At 38.9% G+C, this 25,106-nt stretch overlaps 1 protein-coding gene across 5 annotated transcripts in view; it reads left to right on the top strand.

Annotated features, from left to right (window-relative positions):
* The first annotated feature begins 18,074 nt into the window (after positions 1–18,074).
* AHI1 (Abelson helper integration site 1) overlaps positions 18,075–25,106 on the top strand; it is a 217,191-nt gene continuing 210,159 nt past the window's right edge. For 3 of the 5 annotated variants that reach the window (XR_008698351.1, XM_055535697.1, XM_055535698.1), the window contains exons 1-4: positions 18,075–18,659; positions 19,343–19,405; positions 23,425–23,492; positions 24,971–25,095. Coding sequence is in view for 4 of the 5 variants with exons in the window: in XM_055535697.1 (XP_055391672.1) it covers positions 23,483–23,492; positions 24,971–25,095 (135 nt within the window). In the remaining variant the exon portion in view is untranslated. The remainder of the gene's footprint in view (positions 18,660–19,342; positions 19,406–23,424; positions 23,493–24,970; positions 25,096–25,106) is intronic. The other 2 variants (XM_055535700.1, XM_055535701.1) reach the window with 1 other exon arrangement.

Here is a 25,106-nt window from a genome sequence, read left to right as displayed (position 1 = left end):
TTTTGGATCAAAATACTGATCTGATATGCAAATAACTGCAAAGGCCTTTCTGAGAGAGAATTTATAGGACTTCGTGATAGTAAAACATTTAAGGTAATTTAAAAAAGGAACAAAAAATGATTAAAAGACTCAAGTTTAAAGTGCAAATTACTATAAATACAGAATCTAAGAAGCAAAGATGCTTTTAGGGTATTGAGTTAAATTTTTTGACAGTTTGAGTTTCCAGTAATACTGGAACATTTAAGAGCAAATAACTAGTGGGATGCTTGACATTAAAGCTAGAAAGTGTATTAGAAATTGTCATAGTCCCATTGCTTTATTCCTCAAGTGAGAAAACTGAGATCTAGAAGGATAATTTATCCAATACAACACAAATGAGATAGAAATAGGACAAATTCAAGCTTTTGACTCTCAATCCAGTGCTCTTTGGAATACATTGCACTGCCTTCTCTAACTGATTGGTAGAAGTAGAAGATATATCAAAATTACACTGAGAGAGATCTACAGTGATAAATTACACTGAAGTCTTGAGATCTGCAGAGAGTTTAGAGCAGAGATGGCAGACAATTTTCAACTTATGTGCCAGTTCCAATAAATAAGAAATGACTGCATGGATATTGCAATGAAAACAATTCTGGAATCTGTGTCCAGGCTTACTGAAAACAAATGATATAACCAGTACCAATCCTGGCCAACAGTAAAACTGAAGAGGTAAGGCAACCTATTGCCATCACTGGTCAGAAAGAAAACTGCAGTCATAATCATGAGAAAGAACAGAAAACATTCTTAAAAAACCACAGCCAGAAAAATATCAAAATGATCAGCTTTACATAAGGTGATAACATTTCCTTTCTATTTTCTCATTCCTATCTTAAATGAGAGGTGTTAGATAAACTGCTGAATAAGCTTATTTGAAACATGAAGGTTCTGAGTATTGGGGCAGTTAGGATGGAAGAGGCTCAAAAAGATAGAGACAGAAACGTAAATTATTCACTGAATTTTTAACATAAACTGGCTTATTTGTTCAGTATGTATCCAATTCTGTGTGACACTATGGACCACAGCCCAGAAGTCTCTGCTGTCCATGGGATTCTCCAGGCAAGAATACTGGAGTGGGTTGCCATGCCCTCCTCCAGGGGATCTTCCTGACTCAGGGATTGAACCTGCATCTCTTACATCTTCTGCATTGGCAGTTAGGTTCTTTACCATTAGCACCACTTGGGAAGCCCTAGTATGTTACTAGACTTTAGCTTAATTTGATTTTATATTAGAGACTACCTAAAGGAGTCAGACAGGACTGAAGCAACTTAGCACAGCACACACAGAACACAATAAAAACTTATCTGAAATTTTTGGGTTTTTACACAAGCCAAAGTCAAGATTATGAACTGACCACACACATTTATCTCCTTCTTTTCCTAATAACCCAGGACATAGTTATGAAGAAAACACACACGCCAATACACATAATATATATATGTAATATATATATGAATATGTACACAAAATCAATAAAGAAGCCAGAAAGGAGACCATCAACAGACAAGAAATGTCACTGAATTTCTTAAAGAGAGTAGCATTTAGAAGAGTAGTATAGTGAGTTGAATGGTGGTCCCCTAAAAGATATGTCCATATACTAACTCCCAGATTCTGTGAATGTTACCTTATTTGGAAAGGAAGGCCTTTGCAGAGGTAATAAAGTTAAGGATATTGTGATGAGATCATCCTGGATTTTCCTGACAAGCCCTAAATCTAATGACAGCATCCTTCTAAGCATGCAGCAGAGGGAGATTACCCAGACAGGAAGAAGGCCATGTGAATACAGAGACCACAGTGATGTGACTACAAGCCAACGAATGCCAACAGCCACCAGAAACTGGACAAGGTAAGGGACATATTCTCCTCTGAGCCTCTGAGGGAGCAGGGTCTTATGACACATTGATTTTTGACTTCTGGCCTCCAGATGTAAATAAAAGTGTGCTATTTTAAATTACCAAGTTTGTGTTAATTCATCATTATAGTCACAAGAAATCAATGCAAGTGATTTGTAAACAAGCTGAGAAAACTGGCCTTGCAGAAATACAGAGAAGCTCAGAAAACAGCAATTGGAAGCAGGGAGTGGAATGTCCAGTTAAGATGGGGGAATAAACATAAAGTGAATATAAATTATAATTGTCCCTCCCATCACTTCCTCATTCCAACAGGGGGAATGCCCAGCAGGCAGCCATTCTTTTCTATAGAAATTGCATTGTCAAGAGAAGCAGGGCAGCTGCTGTGGTCATTCCCCAGCTAAACTCTCTAAAGCAAGGTTGGCAAGCCTCAATTGGCAAGTCCAGTTCACAACCCTAGACAGCTCATTGCCTTATTGTTAACAGATAACAAAGAATGAAAGTACACTAGCCATTTTTAAAGATTCTAGAATTAAAGAGAGGGCAGAAGTAAACAGGGGGAAAAAGTCCACAATGATATTTGAAATAATTCAAGTAACACAAAAGGACTAAAAAAAAACAGAAGGCAGGCTATTTATAGAATATATTCAGAGATAATTATGTCGTTATTAATTTACTGTCACTCAGCTCCAAACTATGTCAACATTTGAGTGTGGCTCGCTTGCTAGAACATTTTTAGGATTTAACATTTTGCACATACAAGTCCTTCTCCAGGGGATCTTCCCAACCCAGGAACTGAACCCAGGTCTCCCTCATTGCAGGTGGATTCTTTACCAGCTCAGCCACAAGGGAAGCCCAAGAATACTGGAATGGGCAGTCTATCCCTTCTCCAGGGGATCTTCCTGACCCAGGAATCGAACCAGGGTTTCCTGTATTGCAGGCAGATTCTTTACCAACTGAACTACTAGGGAAGCTTTGGCTTAAAACTCAACATTCAAAAAACTAAGATCATGGCATCCGTTCCATCATTTCATGGCAACTAGATGGGGAAACAATGGAAACAGTGACAGACTTGACTTGGGGGGTTTCCAAAATCACTGCAGATGGTAACTGCAGCCATGAAATTAAAAGACACTTGCTCCTTGGAAGAAAAGCTATGACCAACCTAGACAGAATATTAAAAAGCAGAGATATTATCTCTGCCGACAAATGTCCATCTAATCGAAGCTATGGTTTTTCCAGTAGTCATGTATGGATGGGAGAGTTGAACTATAAAGAAAGCTGAGTGCCAAAGAATTGATGCTTTTGAACTGTGGTGTTGGAGAAGACTCTTGAGAGTCCCTTGGACTTCAAGGAGATCAAACCAGTCCATCTTAAAGGAAATCAGTCCTGAATATTCAAGACCCTGATGCTGGGAAAGATTGAATGCAGGACGAGAAGGGGAAGACAGAGGATGAGATGGTTGAATGGCATCACCGACTCAATGGACATGAATTTAAGTAAGTTCCGGGAGTTGGTGATGGGACAGGGAAGCCTGGTGTGCTGCAGTCCACGGGATAGTAAAGAGTCAGACACGACTGAGCGACTAAACTGACGTTTGCTAGATGTAGGCTCTGCCGATAGAGGGCGCTGTAAGGTCGGGAGGGAAGGTGCTTTTTGTTCTATGTTCTTTTACTTCTGTATGGTCCTGCTGTGTGCCACTCTGGCAACCACACCTCCTCCTCCCAAGTCTGAATCTCTGCCTCTGGACCTCCTCCTCTGCAGGTTCCAGGTTCCTTCTTTATTCACTATTCCTTCAACTTTGGAGTAGTATGTGCTCTCTGCAGTTATTACTTCTGTATACCTCAGAGTTCTCTATTACTCCTTGCAGTAGTGAATATATCTTTTACTTAGTTCACAATTTACTTAGTTCAGAGTTATTTTCTTAAATCAAATTACTGATGTGGTAATTTTTGTCGCCTGACCATACCCTAAGTAACACAACAGTAAGGTTTTGAATCTTTAAAATTCTATAAAAATAAACACTAGAGATCAGGTGAAACTCTCAGACGCTAAAGTAAAATTTTCAACAAATGATTAGACAACAAAATTGAGAAAATTTTCCAGAAAACAGAACATCCAGTTAAAAGATGGAAAATATGGGAAGTGAGACTGAGGTGTGTGGGGGGGGAGGGGGCAGTTGAGGGCGGGGGTTGAAAGGAAAGCATAAAGTTGCCAGTATCTTCATCCTAAAAGATGTGGTAACAAGACATGCAAAACATACCTGACCAAAAATAAAGGAATATGGGGAATTCCCTGGAAGTTCCGTAAGCACATACTACTCCAGACTCCGCCTTTTCAGCTTGCCTGATGGTTCAGATGGTAAAGAATCTGCCTGCAGTGTAGGAGACCGGGGTTTGATCCCTGAGTCAGAAAGATCCCCTGGAGAAGGAAATGGCCACCCACTCCAGTATTCTTGCCTGGAGAATTCTAGGGGCAGAGGAGCCTGGTGGATGGCATGGGGTCGCAGAGTCCGACAGGACTGAGTGATTAACACTTTCACTTTCAGCTTGGTTCGATCCCTGCTTCAGGGAACAAAGATCCCACAAGCCACAGTGTGACCAAAAGGAACATGCATACTATTTAAATTTACAAAGATAACAAAAAAGAAATTAAATATAATAATAGTAATACTTTTGTAGCGCTTTATATGTATTGGTCCGTTTATTCTCCTAATAGTCATTCTTAGGAATGGACTCCTATTTTCTCCATTTTACAGATGAGGAAAAAGATGCAGAGAGACTGAGTAACGTGCCTAAGGTCACAGTTTGTAAACTGCAGAAGTAGAATTCCAGGGTGTCTTATATATTACACTCTACTGTCTTGTATGATGTATTGGGAAGAGATGGTTAAGGAAAGAAGGTGATGCAAACGAGCTAAACTGTCTCTCTTAGCAGTAGATTAAGGCAACGTTTAAAACTGTCAAGTTAAGAAATGGTGATAAGACATAGAGAAGTAATTGCTTGGGAAAAAAAAAAAACAACACAGAAAATGTTTAAAGTGGTTTACTTTCAAGGGCAGCACTTTGGGAAGGAAGTGGTGAACCGGGCATTTGTCATTTTCCTTTGTAAGTCTTTCTGTGCTATTAACACTCTAATAATAAAGTGGGAGGAAAGAAATTTTCCTCTATTCTTCTAGGTTCTGCTGCCTGGTCCAAATTGAAATGAGATAGATTAAGAGGACAAAATCAAACCAAAGTTTAATAACATTTATGCATGAGAGAGACTCAGGAAAACAGAATAACTTACCAAAATGGCTAAAGCCCTCACTTTAAATACCATCTTCAGCTAAAGACAAAACAGGATGTTGGGACAGTGTTTGGGGACTTCAAAGAGGAGGAAGGCAATTGACAGGCAGATGAAAAAGTAAATGTTTGGTATACATGGGACACAGAGTATTCTCTGAACTCTAAGTCCTGCCTGAGTCTCCCCCACCACACAAGGCCACACTCTTGGCAGATATGCCTGGTGATCGCTGGGACAGGCCTTCCATCTAAATTTTTTTAGGCAGTTATGGGAAAGCCAAAAAGTTCTTCCTGAGTTTTTTGGGCCTTCATTGTTTTCAGCCTGAATAATCCCCAAGCTAAAGAGACATTTTGGGATGGAAAATTTTGCTCTCCTATACATAAAATTATAAATTATTTTAGTAAGGAGAGAAAAATAGGATCATGAAGTCACATTATACACAAAAAATACGTATTTAAAATTTTATATGTGAAGTGTACCAAGATAATCTTACATCTGAAAACAAGGAAAGTCCCGTCTCACTTGCGGTAGAGGTATCTGACCTGAGGCCCTCAGAGGAAGCCTGCAATTAGTCATAGTAGGACTTGGGAAGCCCCTATTTTCACACTTCATAAGAGAGATGAAGCTAGTTTTCAATCTAGTAAATGGACACCATTTGAACAATAACATAAAAACTTAAGCATTAGCAACCACTAAAGGTCTTGTAACTCAGGCAGAGGAATGAGTGTCCAAAATGTGCCTTTTATCCAACCAGAGGGCCTGTGGTCATAGATGAAAGATAAGCTCAGAGAGTGATCTTTAATGACAGGAAGGGCTCTGGACTCTTGTAAGTGCTGCTAAACAGACTCTGGTGGTATAAGCACCATTCTCTACAACATTTAGTAATCCAGAAATTATATTTTCAGCCCTCGTGTTAAATGCATCTCATCAACTCATAAATTCAAACTAGTAGTAGGTTAAACATCAGCAAATTGAGGGGTTTTTTTTTATAACAAATGGGTGCATAAGGCTTTATACATTTTTTAAACTGGGATCTTTTAGGCATGGGTAATAATATAATCTGGGACTTCCCAGGTGTTTCAGTGGTAAAGAATTCATCTGCCAAGCAGGAGACACGGATTTGATCCCTGGGTTGGGAAGATCTCCTGGAGAAGGAAATGGCAAGCCACTTGAGCATTCCTGCCTGGAGAATCCCATGGACAGAGGATTCTGGCCGGCTAGAGTTCATAGGGTCACCAAACAGAGTCAGGCAGTACTTAACTAAAACAGCAAATGATATAATGTACATCTATTTGCTGCCATCTAGTGTTCACTGCACATGGAACAACAGACTGGTTCCAAATAGAAAAAGGCTGTATATTGTCACTATGCTTATTTAACTTAAATGCAGAGTACATCATGAGAAACGCTGGGCTGGAAGAAGCACAAGCTGGAATCAAAATTGCTGAGAGAAATATCAATAACCTCAGATATGCAGATGACACCACCCTTATGGCAGAAAGTGAAGAGGAACTAAAAAGCCTCGTGATGAAAGTGAAAGAGGAGAGAGAAAAAAAGTTGAATTAAAGCTCAACATTCAGAAAACTAAGATCATGGCATCTGGTCCCATCACGTCATGGGAAATAGATGGGGAAACAGTGTCAGACTTTATTTTTTGGGGCTCCAAAATCACTGCAGATGATGATTGCAGCCATGAAAATAAAAGATGCTTACTCCTTGGAAGGAAAGTTATGACCAACCTAGATAGCATATTCAAAAGCAGAGACATTACTCTGCCAACAAAGGTCCATCTAGTCAAGGCTATGGTTTTTCCAGTGGTCATGTATGGATGTGAAAGTTGGACTGAAGAAAGCTGAGTGCCGAAGAATTGATGCTTTTGAACTGTGGTATTGGAGAAGACTCTTGAGAGTCCCTTGGACTGCAAGGAGATCCAACCAGTCCATTCTAAAGGAGATCAGTTCTGGGTGTTCTTTGGAAAGAATGATGCTAAAGCTGAAACTCCAATACTTTGGCCACCTCATGTGAAGAGTTGACTCATTGGAAAAGACCTTGATGCTGGGAGGGACTGGGGGCAGGAGGAGAAGGGGACGACAGAGGGTGAGATGGCTGGATGGCATCACCAACTCAATGGACATGAGTTTGGGTGAACTCCGGGAGTTGGTGATGGACAGGGAGGCCTGGCGTGCTGCAATTCATGGGGTCGCAAAGAGTCAGACACAACTGAGCAGCTGAACTGAACTGAGTGTTCACTGCTATAGAGATCTGGATTGAGTATGTTGATTTTTTAAAAAAATTCTTTCCTTAGTCTCTGCAGCAGTTGTTTTTCATGGGGCTCTCTTAGACCCAAGTCAAAACATTTTCCTCATAAAATGGTATTCGTATGCAACCAAATCTATATATAGCTTTATACTCTGTGGGAAGTTCAGTGAATTCTGATCTAACCCATATCTGCATGTTCATCAAATTTTCTTAGCATGTCACCACACAGAAAGTTTACAAAGAAAGCTCAATTACTTCAGTAAGTCATCTGCTAAACTTGAATGACAATCAGTTTTACAAGGTAATTACTATTAACTCATAAAATTCCCTGCAATGTGTATTAAGAATTGAAGGAGGAAAAAAGAGAGGAAAAAAAAAAAAAAAGAGAGAGAGAGAAAAAAAAAAAAGAATTGGAGGAGGAATTCCTTTTTCACCAAACATGTCAAAGAGATACTCTGTGGGAAAAAAATTGTGAAAATCAGCGAGAAATGCTGAACTAAATTGCATTGTTGAACTCACTGAAAAGCAGATGAAATTTTCAAGGACTCAGAGAGAAGAAAGAACTGAAACAAATGTGGTAAGTAGGCACTGAAGACAAGCCTACCCTTGAAGCATTTGCTGATACCCTGAATGTAGTCTGAGAATGAAATGGCTTCCCAAGATACATGCGATGAGGCCTTGTTCAGTGTAGAACCAAAATCTTTGTTAAAAAAACAAACAAACAAAACCTGGAATCCTCAAAAAGTACATTAGCAAAGGGAGACGAGGCTTGAATGCTTTGGCTAGATTCTGGGTAGGAAAAAAAAAAATCTCCCCTCTGAATTATAACTATAGCCTTTTAAGCATGTGTTTCGGGTTTAAATTTAAACTAACCTGATAGAATGCATATGGAGTATAAGACAAGGAGAAAGGTCAAAGATTACCTTTGGTATTTGGTGTTTGGCTTGAGTAACTGGAAAAAAATGGAGTTGCCATTGTGTGAGATGGAGAAATTGTCAAGCCTGGGGAGGCAGAAGATTAGGAGTTCAGTGTCAGAGAAGATAAATCTGATATGCTGATTAGACATCTAAATGGAGATGTCTAGGATGAATTTGGACATAATGAGTCTGAAGTTCAGAAGAGAAGAATGGGCTGGGGAGATATCTCTGGGAGTAGTCTCTATGACCATGGGACTACACAGACTGAAAGAAATTACCAACGGGGTAAGTATAGAGAAGAGGTCTAAGAGGTTAGTCTAGGATGTACCAATACAAGAGGTAAAGAAGATAAGCAAAAACTAACAAAGGAGACCTAGAAGGAAAAAAAGCAGAAAAATATCCAATCAAGAAAATACACTAAGAAAATTTACTACATTAAAAATGGCACTAAAATTATATGAAATACTGAGGAATAAACCTAATAATAATGTGAAAGACTTCCATGAAATTTCGCTCAAGTTTAAAAACCCACCAAAATGAACGAAATAGATATATATTAGTGATAGTCTCAGTTGGTAAAGAATCCACCTGCAATGCGGGAGACCTGAGTTTGATCCCTGGGTTGGGAAGATCCCCTGGAGAAGGGAAAGGCTACCCACTCAAGTGTTCTGGCCTAGAGAATCCCATGGAGTCCATGGGATCACAAAGAGTCAGACACGACTGATAGTGAAGTCGCTCAGTCATGTCCGACTCTTTGCGACCTCATGGACAGTAGCCAACCAAGCTTCTCCATCCATGGGATTTTCCAAGCAAGAATATTGGAGTGGGTTGCCATTTCCTTCTCCAGGGTATCTTCCCGACCCAGGGATCGAACCTGGGTCTCCCACATTGTAGGCAGACACTTTACCATCTGAGCCACCAGGGAGATATGTATTACTAACATAAAAAGCCTCTGGAATAATGTGCATGTGGGCTGTGTGTTAGTCATTCAGTCATGTCCAACTCTTTGCAACCCCATAGATTGTATGTAGGCTGCCAGGCTCCTTTGTCCATGGAATTCTCCAGGCAAGAATAATACATGCTAAACACAAAACCAATATAGCAGGAAAAAAATCTATAGTATGAAGTTGTTTTTATAATTAATATGTTTAGTATACATGAAACAAACTCTGGAAGAATGTATAAAAGACTATGACCAGTGCTTAACTTTCAGTTTCTATTATAAACATCTGGATGATTGAATTTTTTTGTAAAAATATATCTTTTAATAAACATCAAGAAGTACAGTGCAGTTTTATCAAGGTTTTACATTGCAGTTTAGAGCAAACATATTATCTATTATAGTGTATATTTATTTACAAATATAGTAAACTCAGGAGTTTTTTTCTCCCCTGGTTGGATAACTAAATCTGGTACATCATACTACATTTAAGGTTTTCCAAGCTTCTGCAAAAGGCCTTTAAAATTGATAGACTTATAACAACGCACAACAAAATCCCCCATCACAATGATAGCCTAATGAATGCTCAAAAGTTATTTTTAAAAATTCATGTCAACATATGGCAAAACCAATACAATATTGTAAAGTAATTCGCCTCCAACTAAAATAAATAAATTTATATTGAAAAAAGAAAGAAAAGAAAAGAAATCTGAAAAAAAAATTATATATAAATACTTGGATTCCTTTGATGGCTTTGAAGAATGGTTCCTGATAGCAAATCTGAAATATTAACCACAACAAGGGAAAAAATTGTTTCTTTCACCAAATGAACCTATAAAAAAATACTAATTTGGGGCAATAAATTATGAAAAAAATCCAAAAAATTCTTGTAGGAAAGGTTTAACATTTCATATATATGATCCCATGGACTAAAAACTGTCTAGAATATTGACTGAGTCTGCTTTTAACGTTGTTTATACAAAGAACAGTGGAATTCTTGACACTTCTGGACAAATTCAGTGAGACAGGGTATAGAAATTAATTAGCGAAGAGGAAAATGAATATTAATCTCAAAATTCTACCTGCTGCTGTCTTGGAATTATCAAGGGACGAGTTGAAAGGAGAACTGAAAGAAATCAGAAGCTATAGCTAAAAAACAGAGTTTTGCATGCTTTCAGCTAATGACATTTAAAAATTATACAACTGGATACACTTGCTACATACAAAAACCAGCATTTGGAATTAGAAACAAAAGTACCAGAAGCATACTCAGATTTGCAAAAGAGGCACAATAACCTGTTAACCATGCAACTAGTTTTTTTGTGAAATTTGTAATAGTTAATAGAACAAATTCCCCATGAACATAGTACTAATGTGTAATAAATTACATCAAATAAGTAAACAGCTCAAATTCATACAAGTATATACCCAATATATACCCAATTCAGGGATATTCAATATCCCTGAATTTCTAAGCATTAATCTTGTTAACATGGTTTCCTCTAAACATTACCCCATCAAAAGAGATTTTAAATACTCCTCCTTTTTAATACATCATTATATTTTCAAAGGTGAAAAGGGAGCAATGAATTTTTTTTAACCACTTCTTCCTATCCATTCTCAAGAATCTGATATCCTGTTATTACAGCATCAAGGCTAAGGTAGGTGCTCTAAAGGGTACAATGAACTGAATTTCTGGGCTCCAAATATAGCTGGTATTTATAGTAAGCCCGTCTGCCAGACAGCCATGTCTCTGGGTGAAATATATTCCTGGATGAATGATTGAGAAGTGAAGAGCAGCCGTCATGAAAGTCAAACTATGTCCTTGTTGTCAGATAACAGTTTGATCTTCTCTTAAAATTTCTTAGTAGATGGGACCAGATCTCATACTTTGCATGTATTCTCTGTAGCACCTAGGAAAGTGTTAGGCAAAGATATATGCTCAAGGAAATAATCAGTGACAGGGGCAGGAACTGAATCAAGAGTGAATGTGGTCATGGTGAAGCCATGCCTCACCTCACCCATCACCTACCCAAGGTAGTCACCAGAATGATTCTCTGATGTTGTCACTGAAGAACTTGTTCCCTGTCACCTGGATGATTGGATTTTTACTGTAAGCACATATGAACATGATGAACAAAGTTAGAACTTTTAATGAAGTTTATACAGCATATATGGGGCTTCCCTGGTGGCTCAGAGGTAATGAATCTGCCTGCAATGCAGGAGACCCGGGTTCAGTCCCTGGGTCAGGAAGATCCCCTGGAAGAGGGAATGGTAACCCACTCCAGTATTCTTGCCTGGAGAATCGCATGGACAGAAGAGCCTGGAGGGCTAGTCCATGGGGTCGCACAGAGTTGGACACGACTGAAGCAACTAAGCAGCAGCATACAGCATATATAATTAAATAGAAATGAAAGTATAACAAAATATTAATTCAAGAAAGCATAAATAAACATCTTACATATGATATGGTCAAAGTTTGAACATGTATGAGAAACAGACTGGAAAAAAATTGCCAAAAAAACCCCAATTGAAATCATCTTTGAGAATGGTACTGATTATTTTTCCCTTTTGCCTTGGTTCTATGTCTTTTAAACTCTCTGTAATATGCCTTTTTCTATTTTTGTTTTTCCTGTTTACTAAAAACATTTCTAAACACACAAGGAAAAAGTATAATAAAACACCAGGAATCTATTGGCCAGCTTCAACAGCTATCAAAATTGAGGTGTGTATGTCTCATCTTTCCCCCTTCGGATTTTATTTTTTCTGGAATATTTTAAAACAAATCTCAGATATCTTGTCATTCTACATACTTTAAAAGATATTCTTACATAGCAACAATACCATTTTTTCATCTATTAAGAAATAAAAACTTCTTCATACTGTGTAATACTTAACCCATAATGGAAAATCTGGGATTGCCTAAGACATGTCTTTATACAGTTGGGGTTTTTTGAATGAGAATCTAAACAAGGTCCAATCACTGGATTCTGTTAAGCATCTTGAACTCTACTCTAGCAGTGTTAAGGGCTGAGTTGTCCCCCCAAATTTATATACTGAAATCCTGGTCCACAGAATCTCAGAATGTGACTATATTTGGAGATAAGGTCTTTAAGGAGCTAAGTCAAAATTACATCATTAGGGTGGGTTTTAATCCAGTGTGACAGATATCCTTTTAAGAAGGGATTAGGGCAAGTACACACAAGTACAGAGGGAAGACTATAAGAAGACTCAGGGAGAAGGCAGCCTTCTACAAGCCAAGGAAGGGGAGAGGCCACAGAAGAAAAACAACCCCTTGCTGATACGTTGATCTTGAACATCTAACCTCCAGAACTGTGAAAAATTAAATCTGTTGTTTAAGCCACCCAGTCTGTGGTACTTTGTATAGGAGCCCTAGAAAACTAATACAAATAGTAAAACCAACATTTCTTCTGATTGGTTTAACACAGTCCTCTCCTGGGGATAGTTTATATATCAACCATATTTATGTTTTATTCAGTACATTCACTATTTTTATTTATTTAATATTTTGAATACCCTAAATCTATTCTCATGAATGATTGCCCAAGTAAATGGTAATTACTACCACCACTACTCATAATCCCTCATCTCTCCTAATTCTAATAGAGTGAGTGACCTCAGTCTTGATCTTGGTTAATGAAAGTAAGTAAAAGTAGCATATTTGCTTTTTCCAATTTGAATGGGACTCATGAATATGTTAACTGTATACTCAAATGCCTACTGGATATATCCTACTGAAAACATCTTTTCCTCCATACCTGCTGTTCCTGCATTTCCATTGTTAATTAGCCATTCTTCAACCAGATATCTAAGCCAGAAACCTCAGTACATTAAAACCATTTTCTATAATTTTAAAATGTTCAATTACAGAAAAAAATTGCAGGAATAGTAAAAGGAACACCTTTGCACAAATTCTCCAATTGCTGATATATTACTCTTGTTTCATTGTTCTCTGTGTCTATATATATATATATTTTTTAAATTTACTTATAAAATTACATTATTATTTTTCTGAACCATTTGAGTAAGTTGTAAGCCTACAGCTTCATGACCTTTAAACACTTCTCTGTGTATTTTCTAGAAATGAAGGTATCTCCTACATTACCATAGTCATTAAAATCAGGAAAATAACATTGTTAAAATGCCACCATTTAGTTCACAGACCCCATTCACACTTTGTCAATGGTCCCAGTAATATCCTTTATAACAAAAAGATCCAATTCAGAGTCATATGGTCCATTCAGGGGTCCTGTCTCTTTAGTCTATTACAAACTGAAGATGTTTAGGTGTTCCTTTGTCTATCATGACCTGGACACTTTTGAAGAGTACAGGTCTATGACTTTGTAGAATGTCCCTCAGTTGGAGTTGTCTTATCTTTCCTCGTGATTAGATTCAGGCTATGTATTTTTTGAGCAGAAATATCAAAATAGTGTGTTCTAAGGATCTCTTGCCATATACATATATTTTTGCATATGTGTGTGTGTTTGTGTGTGTGTATCTCTTACAACTCTCACCTTCTAGTTTTAGCATACATTGAGGATTCTTGTCTGAATCAATCTGTACTATAAAGGTTGCTAAATAGTGATGTTTCTATCTAAATTATTCTTTCTACATTTATTAGTTAGCAATCTAATGTAAGGAAGAGACTTTCCTTATCCCCATTTTTATTGTTTTTTAATAATTAACATTTTATCTATCATATCCTTTATTATAATAAATTCTCTTTGTAGACAGCTTAATAATATACCTAACATTTCCATATAATTTTCTCAAATAGTCTTGGCATGAGCTGCTGCTGCTGCTGCTAAGTCACTTCAGTCATATCTGACTCTGTGTGACCCCACAGACGGCAGCCCACCAGGCTCCTCCATCCCTGAGATTCTCCAGGCAAGAATATTGGAGTGGGTTGCCATTTCCTTCTCCAATTATCCCCATTTTTAAAAACTCATATATTTATGTCAGTATGGACTCAAGTATTCTTAGTGGATCATAATTTATTAACATTATTATACAGATGCTCAGATTGACCCAAAGGTGGCAATGCGGGCCCTTTCAAGCTGAATTCCCTGTCCCTTTGATATGTTCTGGGCTTCCCTTGTAGCTCAGCTGGTAAAGAATCTGGATTCATTTCGATATTTGGCAAAACTAATACAATATTGTAAAGTTTAAAAATAAAATAAAATTAAAAAAAAAAAAAAAAAAGAATCCACCTGCAATGTAGGAGACCTGAGTTTAATCCTTGGGTTGGGAAGATACTCTGGAGAAGAGAACGGCTACCCACTCCAGTATTCTGGTCTGGATAATTCCATGGACTATAGAGTCCATGGGATCACAAAGCATCAGACACAACTGAGTGGCTTTCATTATTGATATGTTCCATCATTCTGTGAGAACTTTCTTCACATCCATTTTTGTTTAATTTCTAGTGCAAGAAGATTTTCCAAGGTCATGTTACATTTGCCAAGCTCCTGATCTGGATTAGTCATTTCTCCAGGGCTTCTAGTTCCTATCAATGGAGAATAGCATTAAGAAACCAAGGTCTGGGTGCTATGTACTCATTGCTTCTAAGGTATTATTGCTCCTAGAGATTCTGAACAGAGAGCTAGGGGAAAGATAGATAGATAGGAGACACATATATACACATGTACACAAGTACTTTATCTGTATTTCTGTATGTGTTTACATATATATTGAAGACTGTGAGTTCAATTCCAATCCAACAACACCATCACCAAAGTCATTCTGGAATTGCTCTTTTTCCTATTTGTAACTCCCTTCTACGTTAAGGAGAAGATTGCCTCTCATTAGCCCCAACACACTTATTTCTTCACTCCTCTTTTATGTAACTATTATGGCCCTGACATGCTTACTACCTCTTCATCAGGAAAGGAAAAAAACTGTTTATCATTTTTTATTCTTTCCTATCACTCACTTCTCCATCCAATCACCAAGTCCTAACATTTTTCTACCTTCCAAAAATCTCTTCTGTTCATCCTGACCACTTCTAGTCTTGCCCCTACCACTAGCATATCTTACATAGTCTACAACAACAGAATCTTAATTAATATTGCTGGCTCTATATTTGTTTTCTTCCCATCCATTTTTATATACTGCAGCCAGAGTTATCTTTCTGAAATTAATAGCTGACCATTTAACTGCATGGTTAAAACAACCTCAGATATGCAGATGATACTACTCTAAAGCAGAAAGTGAAGAACTAAAGAGCCTCTTGATGAGGGTGAAAGAGGAAGAGTGAGAAAGCTGACTTAAAACTCAACATTAAAAAAACTAAGATCGTGGCATCTTGTCCCATCACTTCATGGCAAATAGAAGGGGAAAAAGTAGAAATAGTGACAGATTTTATATTCTTGGACTCCAAAATCACTGCAGACAGTGACTGCAGCCATGAAATTAAAAGATGCTTGCTCCTTGGAAGGAAAGCTATGACAAACCTAGATAGCGTATTAAAAAGCGAAGACATTACTTTGCCAACAAAGATTCATATAGTCAAAGCTATGGTCTTTACAGTAGTCATGTACAGATGTGAGAGCCACAGCATAGCAAAGACTGAGTGTCAAAGAATTGATGCTTTTGAACTGTGGTTCTGGAGAAGACTTTTGAGAGCCCCTTGCACAGCAAGAAGATCAAACCAGCCAATCCTTAAGGAAATCAACCCTGAACATTCATCGGAAGGACTGATACTGAAGCTGACGCTCCAATACTTTGGTTACTGGATGCAAAGAGCCAATTAATGTATTAGAAAATACACTGATGCTGGGAAAGATTGAAGGCAAAAGAGAAGGGGGCAGCAGAGGATGAGATGGTTGGATAGCATCACTGACTCAATGGACACGAATTTGAGCAAACTCTGGGAGACAGTGAAGGACAGAGAAGCCTGGAGGGCTACAGTCTGTGATGCTGCAAAGAGTTGGCCATGACTTAGTGACTAAACAACAACAACAACAACAACAACAACAACAAAACCCTTCAAGAGTACCTCATTGACTTCACAGTACACTGTTTGGATCTCCTCAAAACTTGCTTATCTTTTGTCTTATTTCCTCCAAAAGCCCCCTTTGTCATTCTCACTATTTCACTAAGCCATGCTAAATTTACTTCAGTTCTTGGATTATGCCAAGTTTTCTTTCAGTGAGAAATACACTCCATCTTTTTCTACCCAGAAACTCTTCCTAACCTATATAACTCTACACATTGTTTAGATTTTTACTTAAATGTCACCTGCTGTGAATTATCCTTGACCACTCTTCCCCACTAGCACTACACACACGCACCTCTCTCTGCAAGCCGTTGTAAGGTCTAGGCAAGAGGTAACAGGTACGCATCTCAGCCAGTCTAATAGACTGTGGAATGTGTTATTAAAATGCATAATAACAAGCTAGAATTATAACCTGTCTTTGTAAAGTACGTACTTACATCACAGCTGTGAGGATTGATGAAAAGTGCATAAAATACCTGAATTGTAAAGCCAATATATGTCATCTATTACTCATTCACATATGTTTATAAAGTATGAACTACTTGATATGTATTGTGGTAGACACTAGGGCTTGGGAAATTAATGTATAATGCAAACAGTTAAAGTATAAGGTATAGAATCAGTGTCCAAAGCATAACAAGATATATACCAGGAATACTTGGTGAAATTAGTTAACCTGATTAAGATTCAAAGCATGGACAACATTTGGGTTGAGATGGAGGAGCAGGATTTTACAAGGAAGGATTCTTCAGGAAGACAGGACAGCATGTACAAGAACTAGGGCATGAAAGGGTATGAATTATGCATGAGACTGAAACAAGGCAATGAGAGATGAAACTAGCCAGGTAGATGGCATGTCTTTTATCCTCAGCAAAGTAACACAACTTCCTCCTACCGATCATCTTTGAACAATTTTCAGGACAGTGGTATCAAATTCCCATTTTCAGTGAGGTCAGTATGGCAGCAGTGTGGAGAACGGAATTCAAAACTGAGTCAAGGGACTGGTAATGAGGCCATCTCACAACACTCCCAATGAGAAGTGATGAAGTTGAACAGAAGGCAGTGGGAGTTAAGATGGACAGATCTTACCCTGGGGATGTTAGAAATGTAGAATGGACATGATTTGATGTTAAAAGGCATTTGGAAGGATCTACAGGAATTTAACTAGAAAACTGGGAGGATAAAGCCAAGATAGAAACCTGGAAAGAGAATTAAATTTTAAGTGGAAAGATGGGGATCTACTGGGTTGGTTAAAACTTATCGCTAATTTCTCACAGGATTTGGACAAACAAATGAGATACGCTTTGAAGTGTGTACAGAGGCAAATGGAAATGGAAAAGCTGGACTCCAAAGAAATATGCATAATGCTCTTACCACACAAACGAAGCAACAGGTTTTAGTGTGACTGCAACTGCAGAAAATGCAAGAGTCCTGGACTGACTTGACTAGTATTTTTCCATCCCTGGTGACTCAGAACTAAAGATGGCGCCTGTGGCAAAAATTAGAACGTGGGAGGGGGCACTGGGTGTAGCAGAAGATGATCTTTTGGGGGCTGCTGTTCTGTTTTAAACACATAGTTATCTCACTATAACTGTGATAACTCAGCACCAGATGAATCGTGTTTAATTTTTTTCCCTAAGATTTGGTCTGTGGTACAATTCTGTATTCTTCACGCTTAAAAGGATGTTTCATTTCGTGGGTACGATCGCGTAGAGGAGGGTGGTGGTGGTGGTGGTGGTGGTGGTGGTGGTGGCTTGACAAGTGTATTTCTTCGCATCATTCATGTTTCTTTGCCTTGGCGGGTTCCACGACAGCCTTCGTCTGGCTACAGTTTTGAAGATCAGAGAGCTTCTTCCGGGTGACAGACGGGACGGTAGCAAGCTCCGAGAAGCACCAGCGTATTCCCAGTGTTCCTTCCCGCTCCAGGGAGAACGGATTCCCTTTCGTGGCCCGCGCGGGCCCGAGGAGTCCAGCGCGCGGACCCCGAGCGCGCGCCCCACCGCAGTCTGAGGGCGCGCGCGCCACCTCCACCTACGCCACACGGCAGCGCCTTCGGACCCCGGAGAAGGCGGGGCTGAGGGAGGGGCGGAGCCACGGAGGGGCACCGAGGTCCGGCAGAGGCCCAAACGGAGAGCGGGGCCCGCATCGGTTGTCATGGGGACGGCGGCGTAGGCAGGCGCTGACGTCGGCGGGAGGCGCGCTGCCCGCACTGCGGCACCCGGCGGGCGCTCAGAGCCTGGGGAGGCGGGCGGCTGGGCTGGCTGGTGGCCACCTCACTCCCAGCCCGCCCCGCACGGTCCGGGCGGTGGCTCCCTAGGGACCCGCTGTCGGCAGTTCTGCGCCCTTTTCTGTGTGAGTACCCTGCAGGCTGGTGGTGGCGGGATCCCGGGCCCGGGAACTCGGCCTGCCCTGCCCTCTCTGGGGACAGCAGCGTGGAGGGCTGCTCCGATCCGAGGGCGTGGGGGCGGTGGGCGCAGCAGGGCGGACGGGGGCCGCGATGGGCCACTGCTGTCTGACCGGCCCAGCGCCGCGGAGTGGAGAGACGTGGTTTTGAGAGTTACCTCTACGTACTTACTTTTCTTCTCCCATTCCTGGGCGGACCTTCTCCGAAGCGTTGAGCGTGCTGTCCTGAAAGAGTGAATGCAATCTTTGCCTTTCCTATTCCAGATTCTGGTTTCAGTTCATTTCAGTCGCTCAGTCGTGTCCGACTCTGCGACCCCATGAATCGCAGCACTCCAGGCCTCCCTGTCCATCACCAGCTCCCGGAGTTCACTGAGACTCACGTCCATCGAGTCAGTGATGCCATCCAGCCATCTCATCCTCTGTCGTCCCCTTCTCCTCCTGCCCCCAATCCCTCCCAGCATCAGGGTCGTTTCCAATGAGTCAACTCTTCGCATGAGGTGGCCAAAGTACTGGAGTTTCAGCTTTAGCATCATTCCTTCCAAAGAACACCCAGGACTGATCTCCTTTAGGATGGATTCTGGTTTAACAGCATTTAAATCAGATGCTCACTAAGTACATTTATTTCCTTTTAGGGTGTCATCTTGGTGCTGAATCTTGAACCTGTGAAATGCCTTCTTAATTACGTCTGAGAAAAGGTGATCGATCTGTTACGTTTCTAAGTCTAGTTACATTCATAGGGTCATTTCAATATGCATACAAATAGAAGGAAATATATACTATTTAGGAATCTCTTCCAAATGGCTGTGCTACTTTTCAGCATTACTGTAAGAACATCTACTGACTGGAGTATATGACTTTTCCTTCTTCTGAGAAAAGGATGCTAACAGTTTTTTCACCTGTTGCATTTATGATTGCTGTTACTGCTTGGGTCTTATGGAAGAAGATTGCTTGTTATGAGAACTCTGTGAAGTTAAAAAATATATGTGAAAGAAATTTAAATGCCTCCAAATTTTCATCATATTTATAATCTTACATATTTATAAAGACTATCTTGATTTATTGATTGAATTCCTTTTTTCCCATGCTGTAAAATTCAGTTAAGGAGTGAATCATCCAAGCCTCTGCCTGTTTTTTCTTTGATCTTTAGTCATTTATTGGCTGATAATGAGGTGTTTAGAGAAAAAATAAAATGAGATGAAATGTAACACAGTTTGTTTTCCTATTTTTTATTAATATCTCTTAGCAGCTCCTGTTAAAGGGATTGTGAGGGAGAAGTTTTTAAATATAATGACATATATGAAATTCACAGATGTCCTTTTAAGTTTGACCTTAATTTTCCTTGATGATCTTACTTATCGAATATAAGTCATTATTAAAGGTGTTTGCTATAGTACACATTACCTTTTAGAGATGATTATTTCTGTAGTGTATTTGCTGTGTTCATCATTGAATAATATTAGTGTTTACTAATTGGATTGTACATTAGACTATTAAATAATAGTAAATAATGTGAATACATAATTATGTTTTGTCTATCACATAATTGTCTATTTTTAATAATGTAATAATCACATAAAGTAATGGGCCATCCATTGTGCTGGTCACTTTTCAGTATTTCCTCTTCTCCTTATAATAAAGTAGGTGCCATTTTCATTTCCCAGGCAAAAAAAAAAGAACAAGCCTTAGTGAGATTAAGTGGCTTGCCCAAAGCCATACATTCAGTAATTATCACAACAAGAGCTTATGCCTGACTCATTTTGACCCTATTACTGCCCCACCCCCTTTTAAAATGGGAATACACAGATGAAGAGAGCATAGGCCTAGCCCTCCCTCAAGCTAGCAGTTTGGTTGGGGAGGGGTGGGTAGTTTATCAGAGTGAAAATTCAGGAAGCAGAAGGTGGAATGAAGATCAAGGCACTTCGGGAGCACAGTGTAGACCACTTCTTTCTTGAAACTCTTTTTTTCCTTTGGTTACTTCTCCAAGTTTTTCATTTGCTGCCTGATGTCTTTTAGTTTATTTTGTGGGCCCCAAATTTGCTTTTCAGCATTTTTTTTCTTGCAATCATCACAAATATAAATAATGCCCAAATTTTTATCCTCTGTCTCATCACTGGATTGCTATTTCTGTTGTCTACTCACATAAATGGATTATATGTATATGTATCTCCATCCTTAGACACACCAACATACACTATATATATATGTATACAGTAATAATAGCTATCATTTTTGAAGAGCTTGCCATACTCTAGGCATTGTGCTAAGTGTTACTTGCATATTCTTATTTAATCTTTATAGTACCCTATAAGTCATTTATTACTAGTATTCTCTTTTGAAAGATGAGGGATTGAGGTCCACAGAGATTAATCTACTGACGGGTAGAACCAGGAATCTGACAGTAGAGCCAGCGCTTGTAGCTGCTTAATATCCATCAGGTATCAGCCCAACATGTCCCACTAAGTTCACTGAGTGTCCCTGTAAGAAATATCTATTATAATTGTGGCTAATGTTGTTGATGTCTGTTCTGAGGCACTCTTTTAGCCTTTTAATCATTTAACTCTTAACAACAGTCCTCTGAATAGTTGCCATTAGACTGACTTTACAGAAAAGGAAACAAATTGCCCAGCCTATGCAAGTAACTATGGGAGATTACAGTAATTCCAAGACTTGTGTTATAAACAACTCCGCTATACTTGCCTATACTGTTGCTGCTGCTGCTGCTGCTAAGTCGCTTCAGTTGTGTCCGACTCTGTGCAACTCCATAGACGGCAGCCCACCAGGCTCCCCCGTCCCTGGGATTCTCCAGGCGAGAACACTGGAGTGGGTTGCCATTTCCTTCTCCAATGCATGAAAGTGAAAAGTGAAAGTGAAGTTGCTCAGTCGTGTCTGACTCCTAGCGACCCCATGGACTGCAGCCTACGAGGCTCCTCTGTCCATGGGATTCTCCAGGCAAGAGTACTGGAGTGGGGTGCCATTGCCTTCTCTGACTTGCCTATACTGTGCTGTACTCCAATTAATAATACTACTGGTCTAATTATTCAAGTCTGAAAACCATGAGAATCATCCTTGACTGTTTGTTCTCTTTAGGAGTTTTTATTTAATGTATCTAAAATGTCATGAATTTTCTGCTCGGGATAAAACAAAAGAAGTAAGCCTTTCTTGATGGCTCAGAGTCATAGTTCAGCCGTTTTCCTGATTCTTGAATCACTATGAAGTTCTAGTCCCTCAATTCTGTCCGACTCTTTGTGACTCTCTGTAGCCCCACCAGGCTCCTCTTTCTCTGGAGTTCTCCAGGCAAGAATACTGAGGTGGGTTGCCATTTCCTACTCCAGGGGATCATCCCACAGGGACTGAACCCAGGTCTCTTGCGTTGCAGACAGATTCTTTACTGTCTGAGCCACCAGGGAATCACTATGGAATACTTTAAATATTAAATCTTTATTTGCTTTATATTTTTTCCTATTTATGTGTGGCCAGGTTTCAGTTACTGATGCAGTAACTGAAAAGTATTTGCATACTTTCTCTTTTCTAATCTGGGGTAGATTAGAAAGATGATCAGCCTTATTAGATCTAAATCATCTAGAAAGAGTTAATGCTGGTTCGTATCAATAAAGAATGGGAGGTTTTACTCTGTGGATTTAATGATGTCTATTTTGTCTGTGTACTGGATAGTTATAGAAGTTAACTCACATAATTAGTTTATTTGTATAAACATTCTTTTTAGCATTTCTTTTCAGACTTTTCTGTCCAAAGTACCACTAATACTAAAAGAACATGGATGTGGATCTCTGGTGATCTAGAACCTTAACTCATAACTGTTGAGGCAAATTAAAAAAAAATTTAAGTCTTTAGTTTTATTCTTAAAAATGTGTGCACATTATGTTCTAATGCGAGAATTAATGTTTTAGACACCCTCATCTTTTAAAAAATTGAAAATTTAAGAATATATATACTGAGTTTATCCATGTTTTAGGTACACAATGATACACACCGAGGTATTGATCTGAGAAGATGGAATGAATATTTGTGCTAAACCTTCTGTTGTAGCAGTATTTTCAGTGGCAGGCACAGAAATATTTAAATTCATTATCTGTGAATGTGCCACCCAGAAGTATACTTTACTAGTGCAATAATGTATGCACTTGGGAAAATCAATCCTGATATGGAGTTTGGTTTCTCAGAAGTACATTGAAATGTCCATTTATTTACTTAAAATACTTTAGTGTTAGTCGCTCAGTCATGTCCGACTCTGCAACCTCATGGACTGTAACCTACCACGCTCCTCTGTCCATGGAATTCTCCAGGTAAGAATACTGAAGTGGGTTGCCATTCCCTTCTCGGGGGATCTTCTTGACCCAGGGATCAAACCGGGGTCTCTCTCATTGCAGGCAGATTATCTACCATCTGAGCTACCAGGAAAGCCCAAATATTTTAAAAGCATACTAAGTTAGATACTTGTTGCCTTTCAATAATTTGAAAAAAATTTTTCTCAATATATATGTATTTTACTCAATTTTGATCCAGTTTGCTTCACTTTAAGACTCTAAACTGATCTAGATGTATTTAAGTTGTTTGTATAAGATAGGGATAAGAGAACTTAGTTTTATTTTTAACCTGTTGAGATAGTGGACAATCACATAATGTTGCATGGAGAATATTCTATAATTTTTATTTGGAAAATCCATTTTACAAATAAATCTCTTTGTTTTAACAGGATCCTGACTGAATCAATGCTTTATACTATCATTCAGTGCTCTCCATAAAGCTGAGATATGCCCACTGGTAAGATTTCTATGAAATTTTTTTTATGCAGTGCATGTTATTTACTTTAAAGTTTGGATTATTTTAAGGGATTCTTTAACCAATTAAGGAGTAAAGTAGATATCATCAACCAAATATAACATTTATAGATACTTCATAGTTTGACATTTCTTTCTGTGAAACGTTGGTAATTAAGGTTAATATGTATTTAGTGGCTGGCAATTTGGGACTCAGCTGGGCAGAGTAAATAACATATGGTTAGTTTTTATTTTTTATTATCAAATGGATATTTGACTTTAAAGTAGACTTTGGTGAGCTTTTTCCTAAAAGGCAAGCTAGTAAATATTTTAGGTTTGGTCTCTGCTATAACTACTCCACTCTGCCATAGAAGCACGGAGGCAGCCATGATAATTCTTAACAGAGTGGGTATGGCTGTGTTTCAATAAAACTTTATTTATTAAAACAGTTGACTGGCCTGCAGGTAGTTTCCCAATATCTGCCCTGGGGCATTCATTCATTCAGCATTTATTTGAAACACGTTGGCGTATTTATTCTGTTCTAGACCCCATAATAGCTAGGGATGTCGTTATGAACTACTGGGTATAGTGGGAGAGTCACAGTATATTTATATATATAGGTATACAAATAATTATACAAATTCAAGCTGGGTTAAGTGCTGTGAAGGGAAAAAAGTCTGCATTGTGAGAAATGGAGAAATATAGGTGAGGTTGTCAGGAAATGTTCCACTTCACAGGCAACATTTAAAACAGGCATATTAACCCCAGCCAGGTGTGAGGAGTTAGAAGACATCTGCACAGGGTAGAAGCAGCTTCATGTGGGAAATTGTCTGTACTGGCAGAAGAGCTAAAAAAGAAAAAAAGGTATGTCTGGCTAGAATGTAGGAATGTCAGGGGCTATTTTTTTTTTTAACTGAAGCTGTAGAGGTAGACAGGCCAGGAAATGAGAACCATGTAGGGCATGTGAACAACTTGTTTTATTTTGTTCTAAGTGAACTGGGAAACTCACAGTCTTAAGCAAGGACTAGCTTGATATGATTTATGTTTTAAAGGGGAAAACAACTTTCAGCTTTTAATATTTGTTGAAGGCTTGATTGTAGGCCAGTCAAGCATTAGTCATTTTTCATGAAAAAGTGATCTTTGACTTATGATTATTCTGACTTTACACATAAGGAGAATGAAGTTTAGAGATGTTAAGTGACTTGTTTTAAGGCCACATAACTAACGGTGGCAGATGCTGTGTGCATGGTGAGTAAAAATTAACTTAGCAAAGGAAACTTTTGGAGGGAGTTGCCCAAAAGGTAAGTGGGGTATAAGTGAGTTTGGTGTCACCAAATCCAAAAGAAATGTTGTTTAAGAAAGGACTCGTCAACTGTTTTAACTAAAGCAGGTATTTGCGAGGCTGTGGGATTTTATTTTTTATCATGATGTATGTGATAGTACAGTTGCAGAGAAAATGACATGAGTCATTATTATTTGCAGTTGAGAGTGAAGCTAAAGTGAAGACCAAAGTTCGCTTTGAGGAGTTGCTTAAGGCCCACAATGATCTAATACGTGAAAGAAAAAAACCGAAGAAAAAAATTGCCCAATCTGGAGAAAAAATCTCAGTGAGTAATTC

The sequence above is a fragment of the Bubalus kerabau genome, chromosome 9 (assembly GCF_029407905.1).
Source record: "Bubalus kerabau isolate K-KA32 ecotype Philippines breed swamp buffalo chromosome 9, PCC_UOA_SB_1v2, whole genome shotgun sequence".
Classification (NCBI taxonomy): Eukaryota; Metazoa; Chordata; class Mammalia; order Artiodactyla; family Bovidae; genus Bubalus; species Bubalus kerabau.
Note: the sequence above shows the minus strand (reverse complement) of the source record. Positions and strands in the feature narration are given on the sequence as shown.